Source organism: Sinocyclocheilus grahami, unplaced genomic scaffold (genome assembly GCF_001515645.1).
Source record: "Sinocyclocheilus grahami isolate Dianchi unplaced genomic scaffold, SAMN03320097.WGS_v1.1 scaffold152.1, whole genome shotgun sequence".
NCBI lineage: Eukaryota > Metazoa > Chordata > Actinopteri > Cypriniformes > Cyprinidae > Sinocyclocheilus > Sinocyclocheilus grahami.
Window position 1 is genome coordinate 1,759,603 of NW_015505331.1, and position 25,635 is coordinate 1,785,237.

General features: G+C 37.7%; 1 protein-coding gene across 1 annotated transcript in view; it reads left to right on the forward strand.

Annotated features, from left to right (window-relative positions):
- Positions 1 to 328: 328 nt before the first annotated feature.
- Positions 329 to 25,635, forward strand: part of LOC107592377 (transmembrane protein 2-like) — a 34,223-nt gene continuing 8,916 nt past the window's right edge. Inside the window, exons 1-16 of the mRNA XM_016281875.1 lie at positions 329 to 514; positions 10,547 to 10,898; positions 11,678 to 11,815; positions 12,763 to 13,330; positions 16,339 to 16,456; positions 16,622 to 16,643; positions 17,533 to 17,702; positions 19,108 to 19,320; positions 19,412 to 19,617; positions 20,576 to 20,645; positions 21,247 to 21,375; positions 23,162 to 23,250; positions 24,216 to 24,347; positions 24,440 to 24,475; positions 24,935 to 25,090; positions 25,207 to 25,384. Coding sequence (XP_016137361.1) covers positions 10,568 to 10,898; positions 11,678 to 11,815; positions 12,763 to 13,330; positions 16,339 to 16,456; positions 16,622 to 16,643; positions 17,533 to 17,702; positions 19,108 to 19,320; positions 19,412 to 19,617; positions 20,576 to 20,645; positions 21,247 to 21,375; positions 23,162 to 23,250; positions 24,216 to 24,347; positions 24,440 to 24,475; positions 24,935 to 25,090; positions 25,207 to 25,384 — 2,556 coding nt within the window. The 5' untranslated portion in view covers positions 329 to 514; positions 10,547 to 10,567. The remainder of the gene's footprint in view (positions 515 to 10,546; positions 10,899 to 11,677; positions 11,816 to 12,762; positions 13,331 to 16,338; positions 16,457 to 16,621; positions 16,644 to 17,532; positions 17,703 to 19,107; positions 19,321 to 19,411; positions 19,618 to 20,575; positions 20,646 to 21,246; positions 21,376 to 23,161; positions 23,251 to 24,215; positions 24,348 to 24,439; positions 24,476 to 24,934; positions 25,091 to 25,206; positions 25,385 to 25,635) is intronic.

Sequence of the window (25,635 nt, forward strand, 5' to 3'; positions counted from 1 at the left end):
GTCAGTTCCCGACCAGTTTGTTAATCGGTTCATTTCAAAGATCCGACTCACAAGAACGATTCGTTCACGAATCGGACATCACTAGACAAAAGCAAGACTTTTCACACGACAAGACCCCCTGTGTGCTTCTTCAGCACCGTATGCGACCATAAGCTTCACAATAAATTGAATTCATAGTTTCAAAAGCAGTTTAATTTGAAAATCCTCATCCTATCTCTTGAACGGTAAGCCCCGCCCACCCGAGAACCCTTGTAGTCATGCTAATGGCTCTTCCACACGTTAATTCTGCTCCCTCATCCTCAATACACGCCCCTAATTTCACTTCCTCCGCGAGCCGCGCCTGGGACGGGGCTGGCTGACTTCAGCCCAGGAAAGAAAGCATGTAAAAGAAGATTAAAACACATTTAGTGCGGTCTCCCTGTCAAATAGCCCTTTGAGTTGCGTGCGGCTCTCTACGGTTGATAGAGAAAGGAGCGGACGAGCCAAGCAAGTGACAGTGAAAAGAGATCGAAAGGTAAGAGATCTCCACCTCTGTCTCCCTGTATTAGGACCGCTACTTTAGACCTCTACTGTGAAGGTCTTTCAACGGATTTTCGGTCGCGCATTGTGCGTTTACGGAATCTGTTGGAAGATCCGAGTCATGATTGAATGGAGGAATGAAGTTACGCGTGCAACTGAAGTTGATGAAACTTTGTGGCATTGTGTAAACTTTAGAGGGGGCGCGATGTAGCTATTCTATTGAAACAGTTTTTGAGAATAGCTTGTGCTTTTAGGGGGCACAATTTAAAAATGAATCTTAGCCTACATTAAGTATTATTCATTCTGTCATTTTTCACCAGTCACATTTTCATCTAAAGTGATATTCTTTATAAAAGTTAAGAGTCAGCCACGCCTACCTAAAATGGCTCGTTCTAACATGCCCCCACATATCTACATCACTATGTGGAAATATTAGCATAATGCCGCCCAAATGTGCAGGCAAAGAAAGAAGACGTGGTTTCAGGAACAGCAGTAGTGATGGGAAGTTCGGATCATTTTACCAACTCGGACCTTTGAGTCTCGTTCAGCAAAATTAACGAATCTTTTTTCGAGTCATTTCGTTCATTTTAGCAAAATATTATTAAAATGTTACGTGTTACTTCTCTAACACGTCTACTACTTACGCAATTGTTGATCACACTAAAAACAATACAAAACTGCTATAAGAAATAGAAAAGATTAATTCATTGTTTACCTGGGTCTTCAGTCTATGATTAGCTCACCTCACATCTGACAAGTCTTCGGGTTTGAGTCGTTCGTTCATCACGTGACAGCAGCATAAACTTAACCAATGCAGTCTGAGCCGGAAAGAGAATTGATTAGTTCATCTCTCGAGTCTTTCGAGTCATTCGTTCTTTTGTCACGTGACGTGACAGTATTGGATAGAGAAATTAGTTAATTTACAAGCTTCCTTACAAACGGGCGCATAGTTATTATTATTATTATTATTATCATCATTATTATAATTATTATTTACTCTTACAGTTACGTGATGCGTTTCTGGTCTCAAATTGTAGCTTTTTACTTCTTACAGTTTATAAATGTGTGAATTTCTGTCATGATGGTTATTTTCCGTAACACTGAGTGTTGTAACAAAGGTAATAAAGAGTTGGTTATTATTATTAAGTCTCTTTCCGGCTCAGACTGCATTGGTTAAACTTATGGGGCTGTCACGTGATGAACGAATGACTCAAAAAAACCCGAAGACTCGAAACAGGTGAACTACGTGACTAATTCCAGTACAGAACCTATAGGATGTTGCGCATGCGCGACTGAACAAATCACTCCCCGAGACGACTCGTTCTTCCTGAGTCACATTTAAAGTTCGTTCAAAAACGAATCGTTCAAGAACGACCCAACACTAAACAGCAGTCGTGTTGAAGCAGCCATGTCAGGGAGACGCTGTGTTTCAGTGTGAAAGCAAAAGCACTTTATTTGGCCTTCCGGAAGTAGATGCAATGAGGAATCATTGGTTAAGATTTATTTACAACAGAACAGCACAACCCAGATGTTCAAATTTGTGCAACGCATTTAATGGACGACAGTTTTTTTTAACTTAGAAGAGTACAAGGCTGGCTGTGCAAAAAGGCTATTTCTAAAAAAAAAAAAAAAAAAAAAGGGTAAATTCCGACTTTGCTATGACAATCTGTCGCTTCTGAATCAGCGACTGTAAGTATGTTTTGTTACTAGTTTAAGTATTTGTTATTGACTGTTCAAATGCAGAGTTTTGCGCAGAGTAACGCGTCGTGTGTGTGTGTGTGTGTGTGTGTGTGTGAGAGAGGGGAACAGGGTCACATCACAGGAGAGTGAACTGCCTGTCAGAAATCATAGCACATCAGCTGTCTGAACCGCGGCTTGTGTACTGCATCATCACTGTGTCTGTCTGGCGACTCTGTTGCACTTTCGGGCTTGAACTGATGGTAAAACTAATGACATTATTAAATGTCTTAAGGGGCATTACATTTCTGACGCATGCTTGTGGTGTTCGGCCAATCACAATGCACTGGGTCAGCTGGCCAATCAGAGCAGACTGCGCTTGTCAAAGGAGGGGGCTTTGTTGAAAACTAGGTATTTGAGAGAGGCGGGGCATAGAGGACCTACAATAATGTACAGTATTTTAAAAATAATGTGTTTTTTGAACATTAAAGCATGTCAACATATTCTGTTACACCAAATACACAAAATAATGATCTTTAAAATAGCATCATATGACCCCTTTAAACTAAAATGAATGGTTCATCATTGTTCATTTTTTTTTACAAATAATTTTGTATTGTTGTGTTAGGGGCGTCATGCACTTATTATTTTTAAGGGGGCATGGGTGGGGGGGGGATTGACTCTCATGCTTGTCATGTGACACGCAGCAGCCACAATACCATTACCAAAAAAAAAACCAATAAAACCATCACGGAAATTTTTTTTGGTTTTCACTACAAATAACCATTACAAACCATCAACTTTTAACCATTAAAACCATTAAGAAAATGGTTTTCTGTAGTGTGTTTTGGGACATATTCAATTAGGATTTATTGGTTTTAACAAGCCACATATAGAAGGCAACCAATTACCAGTAGAGACCAACAGGGTCCATTACAGTTTCCAGTAAAACCAATACAAGTCCCATTATAACCAGTAAAACTATTACAAATTTTTCCAAAATATATCGTGAAATATCTCAATTCTCAAATATGTGTAAGTAAATGCATTTTGCACCTTTATAGATTGTGTTGATCTATAATGGGCGATGGGCAAAGTAGCCTAATAGTGTAATCTATTAACTTTGCATAAAAATCTTTTTACTTAAGTACTAGATATGGGTGTCATACCATAAAATATTTTTAACACGACTTACTTTGTATGTAATGTGAATTTAATAAAAACATTGTAAGTTACTAATTAGCCTGTAACACTTTCATTGTACAAAAAGAGAGCAAAGAATCTTTACATTATCAAAGAACATTTTCACTCAAGTCCTGCGAGTTCAAGCACTCTCAAAAACTCCCATAATAATCTCTAAAGCTGTTTACACTGTGAAATTAATATCTTACTTACATTCGTACATCTTCACTTTGTTGTTTCTGATGAGAGAATTGGCCAGAGAATTTAGTCAGCCAGCGTGCGCAGTGGCGAAACAGCGTGTTTCAGCGGTGACTCATCTGAATGCCTCTGATTGGTCTTTGCATTCATAAGCTCAACAGAAACGTATGGGATTGGTTATAATGTGCAGTGCTTTAAAAACACGTCTGTCTCTGGCTCTGTGCCAGAGACAAGGAGACAGAGAAAAAGGACTGAATGAGCTATAATCTATCAAATATAACAACCATGAATGAAATCAAGTCATTTTGAGGCAGAAAGAACAGTTCACTCAATAAGTAGAGTCTGTAATAATTTTTTGGTAAGTGTAAAACCGCATTTTATGGGTTTTATTGGTCATTTAAAGGTATTTCAACAGGTAAAAAGGTAAAAAAAAATTTTTTTTTGGCAGACGATCAATTTTCGGCACGACACCGGTCTTAGCTGGTCTCCCAACTTGGACTTGTTTTTAAACACTTGTCAGCTGGTCAGGCTCGGACAGCATCTGGCTGGCCATCTAGACCAGCTGAAGACAAGCTTACTTAGTCTGTTTTTTTTAAGGTTTTTGCATGCATCTGAGTCTTCTGTCTCAGCATTTGCAATGTAGGTCATGATGAGAAAGTGAATTCATTTTGATAATTGAGTTGTCATATCCATGAAAACGTTTCCCAAATAATCATCTGAATGTGTTTTAATTATTTTAAGTCTTATATTTATTTATCATTTTACTAGTAGACTACACAACCTCTCTGGGTGACTGCAAATAAAGCCTGTAAGTTTCTGTCCATAGCCTGCCATTGTCCATTCACCCCCTCAGACAAGGGAAATTCATTGCTCACCCCCCTTAAAAATGTGATTTCATGTGAATGTGAATGTCCTCCCCAGTTATAGTGATTGCTATGCCCCTGCGTTTATGGCTGAGGAGATGCAGATGGTCAGATCAGGATCTGGTGACATTGCTATCTTTGTATTGATTGATCAAAGAATAAAATTAGTTTAATAGTATAATAGTAAATTAGCTGTGATTCAACAGATGCTGGGGTCAGAGTGGTTGTTCTATTCTCCCCTAATGTTTAAAAGATTAGAAACGTTTTTGTGACTGATTTTTGCCCTGGAGAATCTTGAGTTTATAAAATCATTTGTAATGGTTTGGTACAAATGAAGCCAACTCTCTCTGTGTGGAACTTCTAAGTCTCTTTTAATGATAATTACAGAATTTGGCTGAGGTGATTATTGGTAAGCAAATATTTGTGTGACAGGGTTTTATAGGGAGAGTTTCTTTATACTCGATATGAACGACTGAGCACTTTTTTCTTTTGTAATTGGTGCCATGTGTTTTGTAAATAACTTGAAAATGTGAAAACCTACAGAAAGCTTGGACTTCAAATCACATTGCAATGCCACTATGAAATTGAGTCCCAATCAAAATTAAGTCAGAACAGTTGTATGATTGGCCCACAAAACTTTGAGCTTTAATGCTTTTGCCTGTCAAGGTGGTGTAGTGTAGTTTTGTAATATCAAATTTAGTTAAAGGGGTCATATGATGTTGCTAAAAATAACATTATTTTGTGTATTTGGTTTGGTGTAATGAAATGTGTTTATGCGGTTTAACGTTCAAAAAACACATTATTTTCCACATACTGTACATTGTGTCTCATCTATGCCCCGCCTTTCTGAAACGCGTCGACTTTTTACAAAGCTCATCATTCTGAAAAGCGAGGTGTGCTCTGATTGGCCAGCAACCCAGTGCGTTGTGATTGGCCGAATACCTCAAGCGTGTGATGGAAATGTTACGCCCCTTACCATACTGTGATGCCGTGTCCCAGAGCGACGAGACAAAAACATTAAGGCATTTCTTGCATCCAGTGGTGACATAATTACAGATTATAATGATTTATACTGTCAACTTAAAACCATGTCTGCATTTGTGATCGGAGAAATGAAAAACAACGAGTGCTACTCTACACTGCTCAAAACTCGCGTTTGAATCATCAGTGCCAAATTCTTTAAATATGAAAACGTACTTACAGGCTGTGAGTCAGAACAGCCAGCATTGTAGTCTACTATACAAGGATCAGGAAACAGTCCTCCATAAAATGTGCTGCACACATCTGAATATTTGGGTTGAAGTGTTCAGGAAAAGTGTTGTAAATACAACTTAACCACTGATTTCTAGTCGTGTCCTCTTTTGGAAGGCCAAACAAAGTATTTTCGCTTTCGGAAAGAAACACACAGCATCTTCACAACATGGCGGCGGCGGTGGCAGCAACAATAAAGTTACGCCTTCTTTCTTTGCGTGAACATTTGGGCGGCATTATGCAAATCTTCCCACATCGTGACGTAGACATGTGGGGATGTGTTTAAACTAGGCGTTTTAGGAAGGCGTGGACCAGTCTTAACTTTTATAAAGAATATCTTGTTGGGTTTGAGACTTTACTCTTTGCAACTTTATGGATCTTATCTATTCATGAACAGCTTGTAACACTCCAAGAGAAAGGAAAACTTGAAATCGCATCATATGACCCCTTTAAGAAATCAAAAACAATACTCTATCATTGAAAGGCGTTAATACTTTTATTCAGCAAGGATGCATTCAATTTATCAAATGTTATAAAATAGTTCTATTTCAAATGTATTCTCTTCTTTTCAATCAATCCTGAAAAAAGTATCATAGTGTAAGAAATTTATAGTCTGCCTCGACCAAACTTCCACTCCAAGTAAACTATTCTCCTTTCTCTACAAAGAGCTTAATTATCATAGAGATAATTCTTTCCGATCTCAATAATATGTAAATAGTATCTCCTGAACGTTACTTCGTCAATCGTCACTTATAGCGTGGGAGCGGCAGTAGGCCATCAAGAACCATCTGCTGACCAAAAGGGTATATAATTGCACCTTAACATTTGGTTGTTTCCACCTGAAAGTCTACCAAAGATGTGGGAATTTTAGGAAGGCGTGGACCAGTCTTAACTTTTATAAAGAATATCTTGTTGGGTTTGAGACTTTACTCTTTGCAACTTTATGGATCTTATCTATTCATGAACAGCTTGTAACACTCCAAGAGAAGGAAAACTTGAAATCGCATCATATGACCCCTTTAAACCAGCCCATCGTTTGAACAGTAGCAAGAAGGGAAACAATTTTTTTTGTTTGTTTGTTTTCTGTCTTATCGCAGCCACTTGCTCTTCAAAGACTGAACTCTTGTGGTGCAAGAGTCTGACCCGACTCCAATAAACAGGCGCTGTATCACTTCAAATGTGAATTTGAATTCCTTTGGGTAGTCGAGGTTTAATGCGTACACCAGGCCCATCAGGTTCAGAAAAGCATTAGGTACATCACTCAGGTGATGCATTACCACTTCTTTTACTTACATTCGTACATCTTCACTTTGTTGTTTCTGATGAGAGAATTGGCCAGAGAATTTAGTCAGCCAGCGTGCGCAGTGGCGAAACAGCGTGTTTCAGCGGTGACTCATCTGAATGCCTCTGATTGGTCTTTGCATTCATAAGCTCAACAGAAACGTATGGGATTGGTTATAATGTGCAGTGCTTTAAAAACACGTCTGTCTCTGGCTCTGTGCCAGAGACAAGGAGACAGAGAAAAAGGACTGAATGAGCTATAATCTATCAAATATAACAACCATGAATGAAATCAAGTCATTTTGAGGCAGAAAGAACAGTTCACTCAATAAGTAGAGTCTGTAATAATTTTTTGGTAAGTGTAAAACCGCATTTTATGGGTTTTATTGGTCATTTAAAGGTATTTCAACAGGTAAAAAGGTAAAAAAAAATTTTTTTTGGCAGACGATCAATTTTCGGCACGACACCGGTCTTAGCTGGTCTCCCAACTTGGACTTGTTTTGAAACACTTGTCAGCTGGTCAGGCTCGGACAGCATCTGGCTGGCCATCTAGACCAGCTGAAGACAAGCTTACTTAGTCTGTTTTTTTTAAGGTTTTTGCATGCATCTGAGTCTTCTGTCTCAGCATTTGCAATGTAGGTCATGATGAGAAAGTGAATTCATTTTGATAATTGAGTTGTCATATCCATGAAAACGTTTCCCAAATAATCATCTGAATGTGTTTTAATTATTTTAAGTCTTATATTTATTTATCATTTTACTAGTAGACTACACAACCTCTCTGGGTGACTGCAAATAAAGCCTGTAAGTTTCTGTCCATAGCCTGCCATTGTCCATTCACCCCCTCAGACAAGGGAAATTCATTGCTCACCCCCCTTAAAAATGTGATTTCATGTGAATGTGAATGTCCTCCCCAGTTATAGTGATTGCTATGCCCCTGCGTTTATGGCTGAGGAGATGCAGATGGTCAGATCAGGATCTGGTGACATTGCTATCTTTGTATTGATTGATCAAAGAATAAAATTAGTTTAATAGTATAATAGTAAATTAGCTGTGATTCAACAGATGCTGGGGTCAGAGTGGTTGTTCTATTCTCCCCTAATGTTTAAAAGATTAGAAACGTTTTTGTGACTGATTTTTGCCCTGGAGAATCTTGAGTTTATAAAATCATTTGTAATGGTTTGGTACAAATGAAGCCAACTCTCTCTGTGTGGAACTTCTAAGTCTCTTTTAATGATAATTACAGAATTTGGCTGAGGTGATTATTGGTAAGCAAATATTTGTGTGACAGGGTTTTATAGGGAGAGTTTCTTTATACTCGATATGAACGACTGAGCACTTTTTTCTTTTGTAATTGGTGCCATGTGTTTTGTAAATAACTTGAAAATGTGAAAACCTACAGAAAGCTTGGACTTCAAATCACATTGCAATGCCACTATGAAATTGAGTCCCAATCAAAATTAAGTCAGAACAGTTGTATGATTGGCCCACAAAACTTTGAGCTTTAATGCTTTTGCCTGTCAAGGTGGTGTAGTGTAGTTTTGTAATATCAAATTTAGTTAAAGGGGTCATATGATGTTGCTAAAAATAACATTATTTTGTGTATTTGGTTTGGTGTAATGAAATGTGTTTATGCGGTTTAACGTTCAAAAAACACATTATTTTCCACATACTGTACATTGTGTCTCATCTATGCCCCGCCTTTCTGAAACGCGTCGACTTTTTACAAAGCTCATCATTCTGAAAAGCGAGGTGTGCTCTGATTGGCCAGCAACCCAGTGCGTTGTGATTGGCCGAATACCTCAAGCGTGTGATGGAAATGTTACGCCCCTTACCATACTGTGATGCCGTGTCCCAGAGCGACGAGACAAAAACATTAAGGCATTTCTTGCATCCAGTGGTGACATAATTACAGATTATAATGATTTATACTGTCAACTTAAAACCATGTCTGCATTTGTGATCGGAGAAATGAAAAACAACGAGTGCTACTCTACACTGCTCAAAACTCGCGTTTGAATCATCAGTGCCAAATTCTTTAAATATGAAAACGTACTTACAGGCTGTGAGTCAGAACAGCCAGCATTGTAGTCTACTATACAAGGATCAGGAAACAGTCCTCCATAAAATGTGCTGCACACATCTGAATATTTGGGTTGAAGTGTTCAGGAAAAGTGTTGTAAATACAACTTAACCACTGATTTCTAGTCGTGTCCTCTTTTGGAAGGCCAAACAAAGTATTTTCGCTTTCGGAAAGAAACACACAGCATCTTCACAACATGGCGGCGGCGGTGGCAGCAACAATAAAGTTACGCCTTCTTTCTTTGCGTGAACATTTGGGCGGCATTATGCAAATCTTCCCACATCGTGACGTAGACATGTGGGGATGTGTTTAAACTAGGCGTTTTAGGAAGGCGTGGACCAGTCTTAACTTTTATAAAGAATATCTTGTTGGGTTTGAGACTTTACTCTTTGCAACTTTATGGATCTTATCTATTCATGAACAGCTTGTAACACTCCAAGAGAAAGGAAAACTTGAAATCGCATCATATGACCCCTTTAAGAAATCAAAAACAATACTCTATCATTGAAAAGGAGTTAATACTTTTATTCAGCAAGGATGCATTCAATTTATCAAATGTTATAAAATAGTTCTATTTCAAATGTATTCTCTTCTTTTCAATCAATCCTGAAAAAAAGTATCATAGTGTAAGAAATTATAGTCTGCCTGACCAAAACTCCCACTCCAAGTAAACTATTCTCCTTTCTCTACAAAGAGCTTAATTATCATAGAGATAATTCTTTCCGATCTCAATAATATGTAAATAGTATCTCCTGAACGTTACTTCGTCAATCGTCACTTATAGCGTGGGAGCGGCAGTAGGCCATCAAGAACCATCTGCTGACCAAAAGGGTATATAATTGCACCTTAACATTTGGTTGTTTCCACCTGAAAGTCTACCAAAGATGTGGGAACGGAAGGCTATCACTTTCATTGTTATCCGCAATTTACATTTAAGACGAAACTTCATTTACGTGCGGGAAGATGAAGCGGGAAGATGAACGTAATCGAGTATAAAATGTTTGAGCTTAGGATGTTCGTGGTTCATTCCGACTCCGTTGAACCCAAGGTACTACATGTACTTTGTCACTGCTATGCTGCAATAAACATCTTCATCGAGATCTTCATCGTCCTCCTCATCATTTTTCTTACAACAGTGTTCCACAAAAATATTACGCTGCACAACTGTTACACATTGATAATAAGAAATGTTTCTTAAGCAGCATATCAGCATAGTAGAATGATTTCTGAAGGATAATGTGACAGTGAAGACTGAAGTGATGGCTGCCAAAAAGTCAGCTTTGACATTCAAGGAATAAATTATCTTAGAATATATTAAAATAGAAAGTTATTTTAAATTATATTAATATTTCATAATATTACAGTGTATTGTATTTTTGATTACATAAATGCAGCCTTGCATCTTTCAAAAACATTAAAATATATTACAGACCCCAAACTTTTGAATGATATTAGTGTATCTTTTATGATTTTCTCCCCCCCCCCCCCATAGGACGTGGCAGACAGTTATACCATGCAGGTGAATGATGGCCCCAGCAGTCACCCCATTTTTGTGGCTCCTGTTAACGGAAATGCTCAGCGGTCGTCAGGATATGTTCCAGGCAGGATTGTTCCAGTTCGTTCTCCACCACCAGCCAAGGCTCCTCCACCGCCCCCACTGAAGCCCCCGGTCCCGCCCCCTGCACGACCATCGGTTTTTAATCTGTCAGAAGATGAGAGCAGAAGGGAGCGTGCCCAGAACCAGCAGAGGAAGAACACTTATATTTGTGTTGGCGTGTTCTTCTGCGTTTTCCTACTGATTCTCATACTCGTCCTCAGTCTTGCCTCTAAAGATGTGTTGGATGGTAAGACACGATCACCTTGAGTATGTGAGGAATAGTTAAAAAGTTGTTAAATCGTTAAAATTTTAGGGCCAGTGAGACATTTTTAAGTTTTTTTTTTTTTTTTTTAAAGAAGTCACTTTTGCTCACCAAGGCTGCATTTGTTTAATCAAAAATACTGTAAAAACAGTATATTGTGAAATATTATTACAATTTAAAATAACTGTTTTCTATTTTAAGATATTTTGATTGAAATTTATCATTTATTCCTGCAATGTCAAAGCTGAATTTTCAACAGCCATTACTCCAGTCTTCAGTATCACAGGATCCTCCCAAAAAATAATTCTTATGTGTATTTAGTGCTAAAGAAACATTTCTTATTATTATCAATGTTGAAAATATTGGTGCTACTTAATATTTTTGTTGAAACCATTATACATGTTTTTCAGAATAGAAATTAAAAATTGGATTAATAGAATTTGTTTATAACATTATAAGCAGTATAAAGCTGGCTAACATGTATGAGGTTTTGCTGAAATTTCAAGAATGGTATCAGAAAGAATGTGTTGGGAACAACAGACCAGTCAGTAATTTGCATTGTAAGTCATAGTTTTCCTGCTAAATTAATTTATGGAATTATATTATATACATTTTCTTTCTGTAAAGAAAAATACATTTTGTAAATTACATTTTTTTGAATAAAAATGAAAGAAAACAACATTTTATTATTACTAAATATTATGTCTAGCAAAGCAAATATCGAAATACATGAAAAAAAATAAATGTTGCTCATTCTTTTGTAGAGAACTGCCCTGATCACAACCCTGTGCTGCTCTCCTGGAACCCAGGCCATGACCTCAAAAAGGTGGTGGTACGCAGTGGTGAGCATTACCGTCTAGATTCATCTGCCACCCTGTACTCTATCACTATCCAGGCTGGAGGTAAGATCATTTGTGCGATATGTAAAAAATACCTTTGAAAAACACTCTGGCTTGTTAATTTTTGTACATTTCAGAGAATTCTAGTACTTTTACTTAGTTTTAAAGGGATAGTTCCCCCAAAAAGGAAAATTCTGTCATTATTTACTCACCCTCATGTCGTTCTAAACCCATAAGACCTCATCTCGGAACACAAATTAAGATATTTTTGATGGAATCTGACAGCTCTTTGACCCTCCCATAGACAGCAAGGGTCCTTACACGATCAAGGTCCAGAAACGTAGCAAGGACATCGGTAAAATAATCAATGTGACATCAGGGGTTCAACCGTAATTATACGAAGCTACGAGAATACTTTTTGTGCGCAAAAGAAACAATTCGTCTCCTCCACATCAACCTTGCGCCATTTTGGAGAGTATCCACTGAACGTAAATTGCATATGCTGTTTTGTGTCAGCTGTGCCATGCGGATACGCTGTTTACGTCATTTACGCTTTGATTTGAATGAAAACAACGTATCCGTGTGGCACAGCTAACACAAAACATCTTACGCAATTTACATTCAGTGGATACTCTCCAAAATGGCGCTAGGGTGATGCGGAGGAGGCGAATTGTTGAATAAAGTCATAGTTTTTTTTCTTTTGCGCACAAAAAGTATTCTCGTAGCTTTGTAAAATTACGGTTGAACCCCTGATGTCACATGGATTATTTTACCGATGTCCTTGCTATGTTTCTGGGCCTTGATCGTGTAAGGACCCTTGCTGTCTATGGGAGGGTCAGAGAGCTCTCAGATTCCTTCAAAAATATCTTAATTTGTGTACCGAAGATGAACGGAGGTCTTATGGGTTTGGAACGACATGAGGGTGCGTAATTAATGACAAAATTTTCATTTTTGGGTGAACTATCCCTTTAAATCTCCTCTTTGTGCTGATTTCATTAATTTTATTATAGGTTTGGTTGTCTTTGCCGATGATAAAAAAGGCTCAAAAAACATTACATTACGAACGCGCCACATTTTGATAGAAGATGGCGGTGCTCTCCATATTGGGGCTCCAAAATGCCGCTATCGCTCCCTGGCTACCATCACCCTGGTCGGCCGATCGGATGAAACCGCCGTGACTGAGGTTCCTGGCATGGGCCACAAGTTTTTGGGTGTGAATGCCGGAGGAACTCTGGAGCTCCACGGGTCAGAGAGGCTGTCCTGGACCTTCCTCACTCGCACCGTACCTGCTTCAGGTTTGGCTACCGGTGACCATGGCTTCCAGAAGAACTTCAGCCGTGGAATTAACCTGCGGGTGGTTGATCAGGACACGGCGGAGGTGGTGAGCAACGAGCGTTTTGACACACACGATTCCAGTAACGACAGTAAGAGGCTGAGTCAGCTGCTGAAGTCTCTACCTGCAGGACGCATTGTCGCACTGGCCACCGGTGATTCTGCGGTTAAGAGCCTGCTGGAAGAGACCAAGAGAACCATCAAGGATCTTCTAGGCAGCAGTCATGTCAATAATCTCAAATACAGGTGAATAAGGAAGGCATTTTGAAAGCATCACTACTGAAAAAATCATCTTAAACCAGCCAAAGCTGGTTTACTAGTATGTTGGCTAGTTTTAGAGAGGTTTTGGCCAATTTTCAGCTGTTCGGATTGGGAGACCTGTTTGGTTGTTACACAGAAACACATCAAAAGAAGCCTCCCAGTGTATCAAATGGCAGTATTCTGCAGGAAAAGCCGTTGAAAGGTTAAACAGGCATATTTCCAGGATTTGTTTGAAAAGTGCTGACGTGTGTATCTGTCTATAATACCTCATTGCGAGGATTTTTCAAGAGCTCAAAGCCAGAAGAACCAGATGCTGAGTCTCTTTTATTTACATTGCAGATGGAAAGTATGGATTTTCAGTGAGGGATGAAGTTTATTACCGTGCAACTGAAAATATTTTCTAAAGAGTTTGGTGTCAAATATAGAAATTCCTCCAGACATAAAGCCTACTTTTACAGTCCATTGCAAAGGCACTTGTTTGTAACATTCTCTTACTACTTAAAGAAATATGGAAAATATGCATGCTTATTCTAATGTTCAAACTGCAGACGGTGTCTCTAGACACATTAGTTTAGTCAAAGGTCTTGGGCATGAAAACTCAGAAGATTTCTGTGTTCTCTCTGTTACATAACTAGAACTGTAATGCAAAGAGTAGTGTATCATACGAAGAAATATTATCTGTCTGCTGTCTACTGACTTTGTGCCAGTGCAGCTATGTAGTTTTCAGTGAATCTGGTGGGGAGAAATGGGCAGGACATGGTTAGTAGTAGGTGTGACAAGAAAGCCGACTTAAATTTACTCATTTGGAGACTTCAGTTTGACACATTGCGCTCACCGAAACCACTTATTTAACCCTCGCTTTCCACCCCTTACCAGTCAGACTCGCCACATCTCTGATGAAAACATGCAAACTTGGCAGCTCCCTTTTGCAAAACAGAACAATCTGGCACAATCTAACTGAAAACTTGCGCAACATAAACCAGCCTGTCCAATTCTAACCCCCTGCTCCCTATAGGCACTCCTGAGGGGTGCGTTGGAGCTCACATGTTTTTGATAGAAATAAATTGATAAGCCTGTTATCGGCTAGTGATAAATCTAACATATGTGCTTTGCCCATGTCAGACTGACTAGGAGGCAAGTTGCTAGAAGTTGAGGTATGAAAGAATGTTGATTATTGTGAAGTTTGTTTGTGTTGTTAAGAGAGAACTCCTGGTTGCTCAGGGAGGATTGTCCTTGTAGAAAGAGGTGTATGTTTGGATACAAAGCATGTGTTACATGAGGGGCATGGGGACCTCCAGGGGTTGCAAGAGGGTCAAAATACAAACTTTATATAATAGAAAATAATATAAAGTTCTAAATGTATTCTAATAGTGGGTAGAAAAAGATCAACTGTTAATTAAATACAAAGTAAATATGTTTGTGATTAACATTTCAATAATTTTATTTTGGTTATAGTACAAATACGCCCATGATTTAATTTAGCAAGTTTTTAATTTAACAAGATGTTGCCTTTATAAGATGTTGACTCACACTGTATAAATTGGCCTTTTTATATTAGATTTTTAAAATTTCTTTAGTATGATTTTATTTTGCAAAAAGGATTCCTTTTGCAAGGTGATCATCATATTTTGGAGCATCAAAAGAGCTAAATGACACTGATAAGATCCCTGGTGTATCTGTATCTGTGTTGAAGAAAGAGTTTGTTGTGCTATTGTGGAAAGTGGTTTATTTCCACAACTTTCATGCAAGTTTTAACATCATGGAATTATAAAAATGATTGCAGCATGCTGTTTTGAAACTGCATTTCATGATTGTTAAACAAAGACTTTAAGTTTTAGTGCTACACAGAGAATATGTAAATGTGGAAGGTGTTAAAAGTGCAAGAAATATTGGGACGATTCACTCTTTAATGATATTAGACATTCTTCTCCCCTTTGAGGGTAGGGAATAGTCAGGAACAAGATGGAAAAAGACAGGAAAGATTCCTGTGTTAATCAGACATAATAGTTACTCTGAAAAATTAGGTAATCTTTCCTTGGTGGCTGCTAAAAGATGAAAATATGAAAGATAAAATGATAATACAAGTGTGGTTTCTGGCCATCATAGACCTCCCACCTCATAGCAGCTAAGTTGGCCTTATTGGTCTCAAAGTGGGTAGTTAGTCACTGTTTATCCACAAAGATTTTATAAACTTGTTGTAAACTGCAGTGAACCACACTCCTTAATGGGAGAAAGTTCAATGAGACACTATTTTCCAAACCTCTAGAGGGTTTCGTGTTTGAGGCTTGGCCTTTGGAGCTCATATGCGTCAGTATAACAAATAGCAGTTCTGACCTAGTTGTTGTGAAGTACCTGCAGTTTCATCATAGTGGAAGTATTAATGCTACCGCAGAAGCTGACAGCAGTAGCTCCAGTGTCTGTTGAGCCATAGTTTTGTTCTTTTTTGTTGTTGTTTTTACCCCCTTTTTTCCACTCTTTTAGTTCCATCCTTGCCACAACTGAATGATGCCTTTATAGGGAGAGAGGAAGTAGGATTGGTTATATTTACACTAGGTAATATTTTATGAATTAATGATGTAAAAAGTCAATACACTCATTATTATCATTTTTAAATGGATGGTTCAACGTATTCTTTCATTATTTATCACTCTCTCATGTCATTCCAAACCCAAATGACTTTCTTATTTCTGGAGACCACAAAAAGAGATGTTTAGCAGAAGGTTCACACCTCTGTTCTCCATACAATTGAAGTGTGACCAGGGGTTGTTAAGCCCCAGAAATTATAAAAGGCATCATTAACGTGGTCCAAATGCATATTATACTAATGGATATTAGTGAAATACAACAGCTTTGTGTGAGGAACAGACTGAAATTTAAAGATGGTTCACCCAAAAATGACAAGGCACGACGCGAAGCGGAGTACTGTCACATCTTCTTGCATGTTTTTGTCCATTGCTGGCTTTCTTAATAGCTCTTTCTCATCTCTGTTTTAGGCAGGCATGGGCCTTGGTCTCGGTAATTGGTGGAGGAAATGCTTCTTGCTCGGAAGACGTACGAGAACATGAGAACCATGACACCGGTGGCAAGGCGCTGGCTCGCCGAGAGTTCAGAGCCATTCATCCTAATTTGTCATTTATATTTTATTGTCGTCGAACTGATTGATTTGAGACAGTTTATTTTTTATGAATACACCATTCCACCAAATCTGTCACATCTTCTTGCATGTTTTTGTCCATTGCTGGTTTTCTTAATAGCTCTTTCTCATCTCTGTTTTAGGCAGGCATGGGCCTTGGTCTCGGTAATTGGTGGAGGCCTGAATTTCCAGCAGCCATTGCTCCAGTTTTCAGTGTCAAATGATCCTTCAGAAATCATTGTAATATGCCGATTTGGTTTTCAGGAAACTTTTTGTATTCTTTGAACATTGAAAATAAGTTCTGCTGCTTAATATTTTTGTGGAAACTGTGATTTTTTTTTTTCCCAGGATTTTTAATAATAGAAATCTTTTGTAACATTTTAAATGGCTTTACTGTCACTCATGATCAATTTAATGCATCCTTTCTGAATAAAATTCAATAAATAAAAAAAAAAATCTTACTGACCCCAAACTTTTGAATGGTATTTTATATCTTTAAAATAAATATCACTTGAGTTGATATTGTTGTATAATGCTAAAACATTAAGTATCCAAATAGTTTCTGGGTTGTATTGTGCATGTATTACAATATGGTCATTATTCCCAGCACATATGTTAATTCGTTGGAGAATGGAAATGTCTTCAATATGTGGCCTCTATTATCAGGATGTAGTTTAAATGTCACCTTGTGCATTGTGTCCTGTTGGCAAAGCTTTTGCCAGCCCTTTTCTGTCCGGAAGGATACTGTGTGTACTCTGGGTGTGCGTAAAGGGCAGTCCGAATGAATGTCCTGGATCCATTATTTATGAAACTTTTTTTTAAAAAGCTAATCCACTCATTCATTCCACTTCTTCCTAATTCGTCTTATTAATTATTCTTAATTCATCTAATTAAATGATACAAATATTTAAACAGAGAATTTTTTTTGTTTTTATTGTATTTTTAATTTTACACTTTGGGTTCATTATTTAAGATAAATCTCTCATCATATTTTCAAACTCTATCATTAGTCAGTGAGTTTTATGGAGTGTGTTTATGTGTCGGAATTTCTCAGGAAAGCCTCAGTTCACCCACGTGGGAGAGATACTGGACGGTGTGGACATGCGTGCGGAGGTGGCCCTCCTCTCAAGGAATATCCTCATTCATGGAGAAATGGAAAACTCCTGCTACGGAAAAAATTGGTGCCAGTACTTCAGCTACGACACCTTCGGGGGACACATCAAGGTCTGTTTGAGGGTCTGTGTGTGTGTATGTGTGTGCGGTTGTGTGTTTATGTAACACTAAGCTGTCTGGTGCTGTCATGTGGAGAAACCACAGGCTGTTGTATGTTGGGGTTTGCACAAGATAATGGAGTATAGCTCTTTTGAATGGAAGGAACTGAACGCATAATCTTAAATTTGTGTGTTATTTTTGGCAGCAGAATGACAAGCCACAACACACAGTAGCACTTATACAACGTAGGGGTGTAACGGTACACGTATTCGTACCGAACCGTTTCGGTACGGGTCTTTCGGTTCGGTACGCATGTGTACCGCACGAATACAGTTTTTTTTTCTTTTTTTCTTGTTCTTCTTCTTCTCAGGAAATTCAAATAATAAATGGCGTTTGACCATCTTTTATGTGGCACGACAGATCGCTGTATAAACGCCTTAGAGAGCCGCTTCTGGGACAGTTCAGAAACGTGACGGTATAATCCCAACACAAACACTGACTAGAGCGGCCGCGATCAGCTCCGGTTCCCGTGTCTGAGCCGTGACGCCCCGCAGATTTGTGCAGAGCGGAGCGCGAGTGAACTCGATCATTCCTTCCTCTGTACTACTAGTTTTAACGCGAATAAACATGACTGAACATCTCATGCCTCATGTAATTGCTCAATCAGTGTTTCAACCGCGGAAAGACATCAACAATACAGCGTGGAAATAAAACACAGCTCGTTAGTTCACTAGAGAAATGAAGTCTAGAGAGGAGCATTTTGCAAAATATTACACCATATACTCATTATATTTTACTAAACCTGTTAGTCTTAAATACTTAATGTACAGTATGTTTAAATTAATCTGTTATGAAACATGCTATGACAGCCATTGTGTAATTGAATATATTTTAACAAATAACTTAGAAATTGTATTATTTATAAGTTAATTTATAAACTGCATTATGTGCAATTTACTTGTTTGCATACAATTTTTTATTTTTTTTTAAGTTGAGTGTTAATCATCTATTTAAAAATAAATAGCAATTAAATTTAAGTTTGGGTTAAGTTGTTATGCCTAATTGTAACCTTATAATGTAAACGGTCTCCCTATAGTTTTAAGCATAAGCTGATAAGATTTTTATCACTAAGAAATTTTAACTATAACTGAATGTATTTAAAGAAAGAGCAACTTGTTCAGTAAACCATACATTTAAAAAAAAAAAAAGTTTAGTTTTCCCCCCTGCTGTACCGAAATCATACCGAACCGTGACATTAAAACCGAGGTACGTACCGAACTGTCATATTTGTGTACCGTTACACCCCTAATACAACCACTCTTTTTAAAAAAAAATAAAGTTTTTATAGATCGATAGATATTAGTTGGCCAACACTTGGTCTTGTGTTTTTGATTTCTTGTTTTTTGATCTTGTTCAGATTTTGGGGAACTTCTCGTCGGTCCACTTGTCTCAGGTGGAGCTGAAACACATGGGTCAGCAGCGGGAGAAGGGCAGATACCCTGTGAACTTTCATAGGTGTGGAGATGTGGACCAGCGCGGGGGATACAGTGACCACACCTATCTGGACTCCCTCTCCATCCATCACTCCTTCTCCCGATGTGTTGGCATACATGCCACTAATGGCCTGCTGGTGAGAGAAATATATATGTCCTAACAATAATGTATTTGTTTTCATTGATCTTCTCGTTTTGATTCATCATGATATCTTCCTTTTATTATAGGTTAGGGACACAGTTGGCTATGATACACTGGGACATTGTTTTTTCCTGGAGGACGGGATTGAACAAAGGAACATATTTTTCCATAACCTAGGCTTGTTGACCAGGCCAGGAACCATTCTACCTACCGACCGCAATGATAGCATGTGCACAGAAATTACAGACAGGGTACACAAAGGATATGTACCATCTCCTGCAAACGAGTGCAAGTAAGATACCATAAACTCACACATATTTATTGAATATTGCTTCATAGACCTGTAACTTACAATGAGGCCAATATTCACGCTTCTTGAAGCCTCTCAGCTTGAAATTGTGTATGTGTGTGAATGTTATCTCAAAGTCTCTTGATGTACAGAGTGCTTGTTCTGCTCTGGGTAACTGACCTTGACAGTGTGACCTGTTGTATTTTTTGGTCAAATAACAGGAGAAAGAACAGAGCTCTCATTTCCTGAGACTCAGCAATAGTCTTTTTCTCTTATCTGGGCAATAAAACACCCAATGTCCCTGGCAGAGGATAGCTGAGAAGGTGCTGTTTTAAAAAGGATAAAAAATGTTTTTGGAGCGTGTGTGTGTTTGTGTATAGAGCTGTAGATGTTCAGGATGAAGGTTGATGTTGGAATATGTTTCAGAGTTGTAGTTCTGATCAAACAGTGAGGTAATGCTGGGGTCAGTTTGGAACAGTTGGACTTTTGTGCCAGGGTTATTATAGTTTTTTTTTTTCAGGTTATTATTATTTTTATCAGGTGTTTTAAATGTATTTGTTTATTAATTATTTATTATTACTATTTTTAAGGTTTTACTTGATCTTTGTTAGTTTTATTATAATTTAGTTTTTGTTTATTTCATTTTTATAGTTGTTTTAGTATTTTAGTGCTGTCAAATATTTATTTGCTTATTAATTATTTATTTATTATTATTATTTTTAAGGTTTTGCTTGATCTTTGTTAGTTTTATTATAATGTTTTTATAATTTAGTTTTTGTTTATTTCATTTTTATTGTAGTTTTAGTATTTTAGTGCTGCCAAAGTTATTTTTATAATAAACTATATCTAAAAGCTAAGACTAAAATGTATTATTTTGTTTTAAACATAATAAACAAATGCTTCAATCAATGTATTTTAAGATCACACATTTACAAGACCCTGTCTAATGTTTGTATTCTAGGGCAGTGTCTACATTTTGGATCGCACACCCCAATAATCATTTGATCAGTAACTCAGCAGCTGGATCACAGGTATATGCACAATCCTTGATTTGACCAAATGAATCATTTTCACTATGATCTGCAAGGAAAAGTGAGTCAGTGTTTGTTTGCAACATTTTGAGGGTATTTATTTATCATAGAACGACTATTCCGTGACTTTCTCTGATTGAATTTGTGCTCTTTGAAATGATGCCCACAGCTCTGTGATACTAATGAGAACATCAAGGTGCTTGTGCAATCACAGATAGCATCTCCACATTCCAATTCTTTAATTAAAAATTTATTTGCCAAAAGAAATCTGTTCAGGCTGGTGGTATTGTTGCGCTTTGTTTTGTTTGAGGGTTTTGTATATAAAAGGATGCACCCTCCACCCTTTATTATTAAAAGAAAAGCTTCCTATGAAGTCATGCTTTCAGCAGACCAGGTTAAGAGAGTCTCAGTCATCTTCCTGTGATAGAAATCAGGACTCAGGAGTAAATATTATTCACCCTCTCTTTCCACTAGTAAAAAATAGGGCATTTGTAAGCAAATTGTCAGTAAAAGGAGTTGTTTAACCTTCAGAAAATGTTAAGGATATGAAAATATTTATGAAAATACCTGGTATATTAATTTTCTCTTTTTTCTCTCTCAGGATGCAGGAATTTGGTATGTTTTCCACAATTCCTCTACAGGTGATTCTCATGGACTGATTCCGGAGACGAAAGCTGAGCTCACGCCTCTGGGCATCTTCTTTAACAACCGTGTTCATTCCAACTTTAAGGTAATCAAATGCCTCATCTATGATTATAATGCCAAATTCACAAGTCAGTGGGCAAAACAAACCTTCAAATAATAACAATGATTTAGGATAATTAGACTTTATGATTTGTAGACGCATTTGGAGTCTTTTTTTAAATTTATCTTCAGGTAATGTTCATCACACAATATCAGTGCTGATGCTATTTCTCCATCTTCATTTAATACCCAGCTTCCTGTGGTGAAGTTAGCATTTCCAGACTTTGGCTCATAATAGTGCAGTTCATAAGTCATTTGGGATTTGCAACATTTTATAAAGTGTGGCTTCAGGAAAGACTCGTGCAATCAATTATGAGTTCAAATTTTTATTGCATGTACACAAGGCATCTTCGTTCATTCTCTGAAATGCCTCATTGTTCAAAGGTCCGGCACGATGTGCTTGTGTGGCAGGGTGCTCACACATACATTTCCCTATACGATAGTTCTCTATTATCCACTTGTTTATGTTGGCTAGCTCGTAATGTTATGTGTTTAATATTTGTGAGGATGTTTCGTAACATTTAAGTGAGACACAACTGGCACTGGGGCAAACCATGAAAGGAAATGACCAGGAAACAGGCAATCATGTTCAATATGAACTCTATTTATTTTTGAGAGGTGCAGATTAGCAATCACTAAAAATAAATAACTTATAGGATAAATTATGGGGAAAAGGATTGAAAACTGAGTGACGCCAAAACAAAGAAATAATCAAAAGCAAAACAACCCCGATAGCTGAACCTCAACCCAACTAATCTAACTATCAAACAGAAAGTGTAAAAATAAAACTTTAGTGTATCCGACGGCCAACATAAACTACCCTGATTAATAACCAAAATACATAGGTGGCAGTCACTCCCTAACTAGAACTACCAAATGTAAAAACATCTAAATACAAAAACTTACCTACCTCCTTTTCCCGAAATCATTCTAACAGGACTCACTTAACAAAAACACATTGGTCTAGGTTAACTGATCACAGGGGTAACTTAGCACCACATGTCAAACCAGCAACTAAAGCACTAATCATTCAGCAACAGGTGTTTCTAAGTTCTAGCGAACAATGACACAGGTTTAGTAAACCTAACCACAGGGCCAGAAAGCCTCAATAAACTAACGAATAAGTCAGTCAACTGAACAATTCAAAAGAACTAATAAACACAACTCAAACAGTCAAAGAAAAAAATGAGCGAGGCTGGCAAAAACGGACAGTCGCCCGCTGGCTGGAAAGCAGGACGGCTGACAGCAGCACACAAAACCCGGCCGCCTTTTAAATGGGTAGGTCCATCCCGACTGATCAACTGATTAACCGAGCAGCCAGTAAACAAAACCTAAGAATTTAGAGCAGAAACAACAAAAGAGGAAAAGGAGAAAAGAAAACGGGGAGCAAACAAGAATACAAAACATACGAGGAACGTAACACTCCCCCCCTTAAAAAAAAACTATTTAATTCACTCATTATACAAGTGTTAACAAGTTCTCAAGCCACTGACCAAGCTCTGGATAAAGCATCAGCAATGATATTCTCTGATCCCTTTTTATGCTTAATCACCAAATTATAACCTTGTACAACTAAAGACCAGCGCATCAAACGCTGGTTATGGTTATACATGCGAGCTAAGAACACCAAAGGCTTATGAGCTAAGTGTCGTGACTCGTGACTGTCCAGGTGCAGAGAAACTACAGGCTTTACTTTCACTGGCACTGTATTACCAGACACTGAACATACAATTTCAAAGTGAAGAGTGATTGCTTCTTTCATCCTGTGTCAGGCTGGCCTCTTTATTGATAGAAAAGTCAAGAGCACCAACGCCACTGCAGCAGACCCACGTGAATATCTCTGTCTGGACAACAGCGCTAGGTGAGTAAACATGGTGAACGTTTCTTTATGTCCAGGGTCAGTTGATTCAGCTTATAATGAAAACACATCTGCCCAGATAGAGTTTCTGCACTAGTCAGGGGATATGGGATATCCGGAAAGAGTTCCGTTTTTTTCTTAAGCCACACACGACCACACTATAAATATACAGTGTGTCAGTATGTGTGTGTGTGTGTGTGTGTGTGTATATGCTGTAGGTGTATGCTTCACCCTTGTTTATTTCAGATATTTTGACTGTATTCTGTGTCAAAATATTTTTCTGTAAAATGTATGGGCGAATCTCACAAAAACCTAGGTCACATTTGACAGCAAAACATAATTTTGGCATTATGCCATTGTGCCAAAAATTCTGATTACCATTATGTGTCTGGACATTTTCTTTACTTTTTTCTTGTATTTACTTCTATAAAAAAAAAAAAGTGTATTTACGTTTATCATTTACTTGCATATTAATCTTAATTATTTTTTAAATAATTTTCCTGATTATATATATATTGTTTTCAGTGGTGGTTAAATACTTAATAAATAAATATTTAAAGTTGCAATGAAACGGAATGACAGATCTTTTCTGTAGACTGTAGTTTTCACTGGAAGATATGATATATGATCAAAAGTTATATTTTGACTTAAAAATAATACAAAAAATTAAAGATATACATAGATGAATATTCCACAATAAGATTTATAACATGCATTTAGAAAATAGATTGGGTGAATTTTCATTTAATGCCGAATTCAATATAAATCAGCATACATTAAAAGCAGTATAATAAATACTAATATGTATAAATGCTTACATTTAAATTATATCTTTTTTCATATTACAGTAGCAAACACCTAGCAGTCATACAGAAAACCCTCACAACTCTAAAGCACTTCCCTAGCATTAACACCTTTTCTTCTGAAGGAAAGACTGAATTTCTCATTGTTTGACATTGCTTTCTCAGGTTCAAGCCTCATGAGAACTCTGATCCAAACAGGCCACGGGTGACCGCAGTCATCGATACTCTCATCTCCTTTAAAAACAACGATCTGGGGGCCTGGATCCGTGGAGGTGACATCATCATACGAAACTCAGGGTATGGGACAAAACCTCATAATTATAGACCCGTTAAAAAGCTAATTGCATAAATAAAATATAGCTATCTTCTGATTGTTGTTTTTTTAATAGATTTGCAGACAATGGTGTTGGACTCTCATTTGCAAGGTACTGTGTCATTTTTCTGTTTATTAGAGCTGCCAGTCAACTACAAATTATGATCTAATTAATCGCATATATGAATAACATGTTAAATTGACAACCATACAGTTTATGTGAGTGTATATATGTATATGCAGGAATGTTCTTGCTGTCTCTGTCCCTGGCTGCAGGCATAGTCATTTAAAGGAACACTTTTTTTAAAGCTAAAACACTCACAGTCTGGGGTGCGTTTCCCAAAAGCATCGTTAGCTAACTATGGTGGTTCGTTCCATTGAACTCTATTGGTAACAACAGAACTTGCGACCATAGTTGCTTTTGGGAAATGCACCCCTGATTGACAAATGTGTGCAAGGGTGTGAACTTGCCTGCACTAGTGTTCTACATCAACCTCCTAAGGCAGGCAGTTAATGAAACAATTAAAATGTTTCACTCCCCTCCTCCTTCTCCCCCTCCTCTTCACTGCAGTGATGGCAGCTACCCTAAAGATGAGGGCTCTAGTCAGGAGGTCTCCCAGTCTCTGTTTGTTGGTGAAAGCAGAAATCGTGGCACCAATGGAGGACAAAATAAATACTGGGGGATCGGTGGAGTAGATGGAAAGATGAGGACTCTACCAAGAAACAAGTATGTGAGGGAACTCAGGGAAGATTAGTATTAACATGAACTTTTGTCTGGTTTAGCAAAAGGCAAATTCTTTGTTTGACTGGAATATTGTTTGCCTTTTGCTCCGTTCTTGTCAGGACATTTCCAATCCGAGGTTTTCAGATAAATGATGGTCCAGTGAGAATCTTAGACAGCACGTTTCGGGCCTTCAGTCCAACGACAGAGCGCTTCATCATGGCTGTGGGATTCAGCCTGAAAAACATCTGGCAGCTGACACCCAGAAATAACCTGTCGTCTCTCGCCTTCCAGCCTAGTGTGAGTGCACATACACATTTAGGACTTGAAAACTGTTCAAAATGCTCACTGACACTACCATACTGTGACTACTAACCCACCTACAGACATAATAAGTTACTCAGTTTAACTGCTTCTGTAATAAGACATTCAGTACTAAAGAATAAAAACTGTGAACATTTTCTAATTTTTTGTAACATTTTTGTTTATTTGTACATTATCTCAGTCACATTTATTATAGTTTAGAATTATATATATATATATATATATAT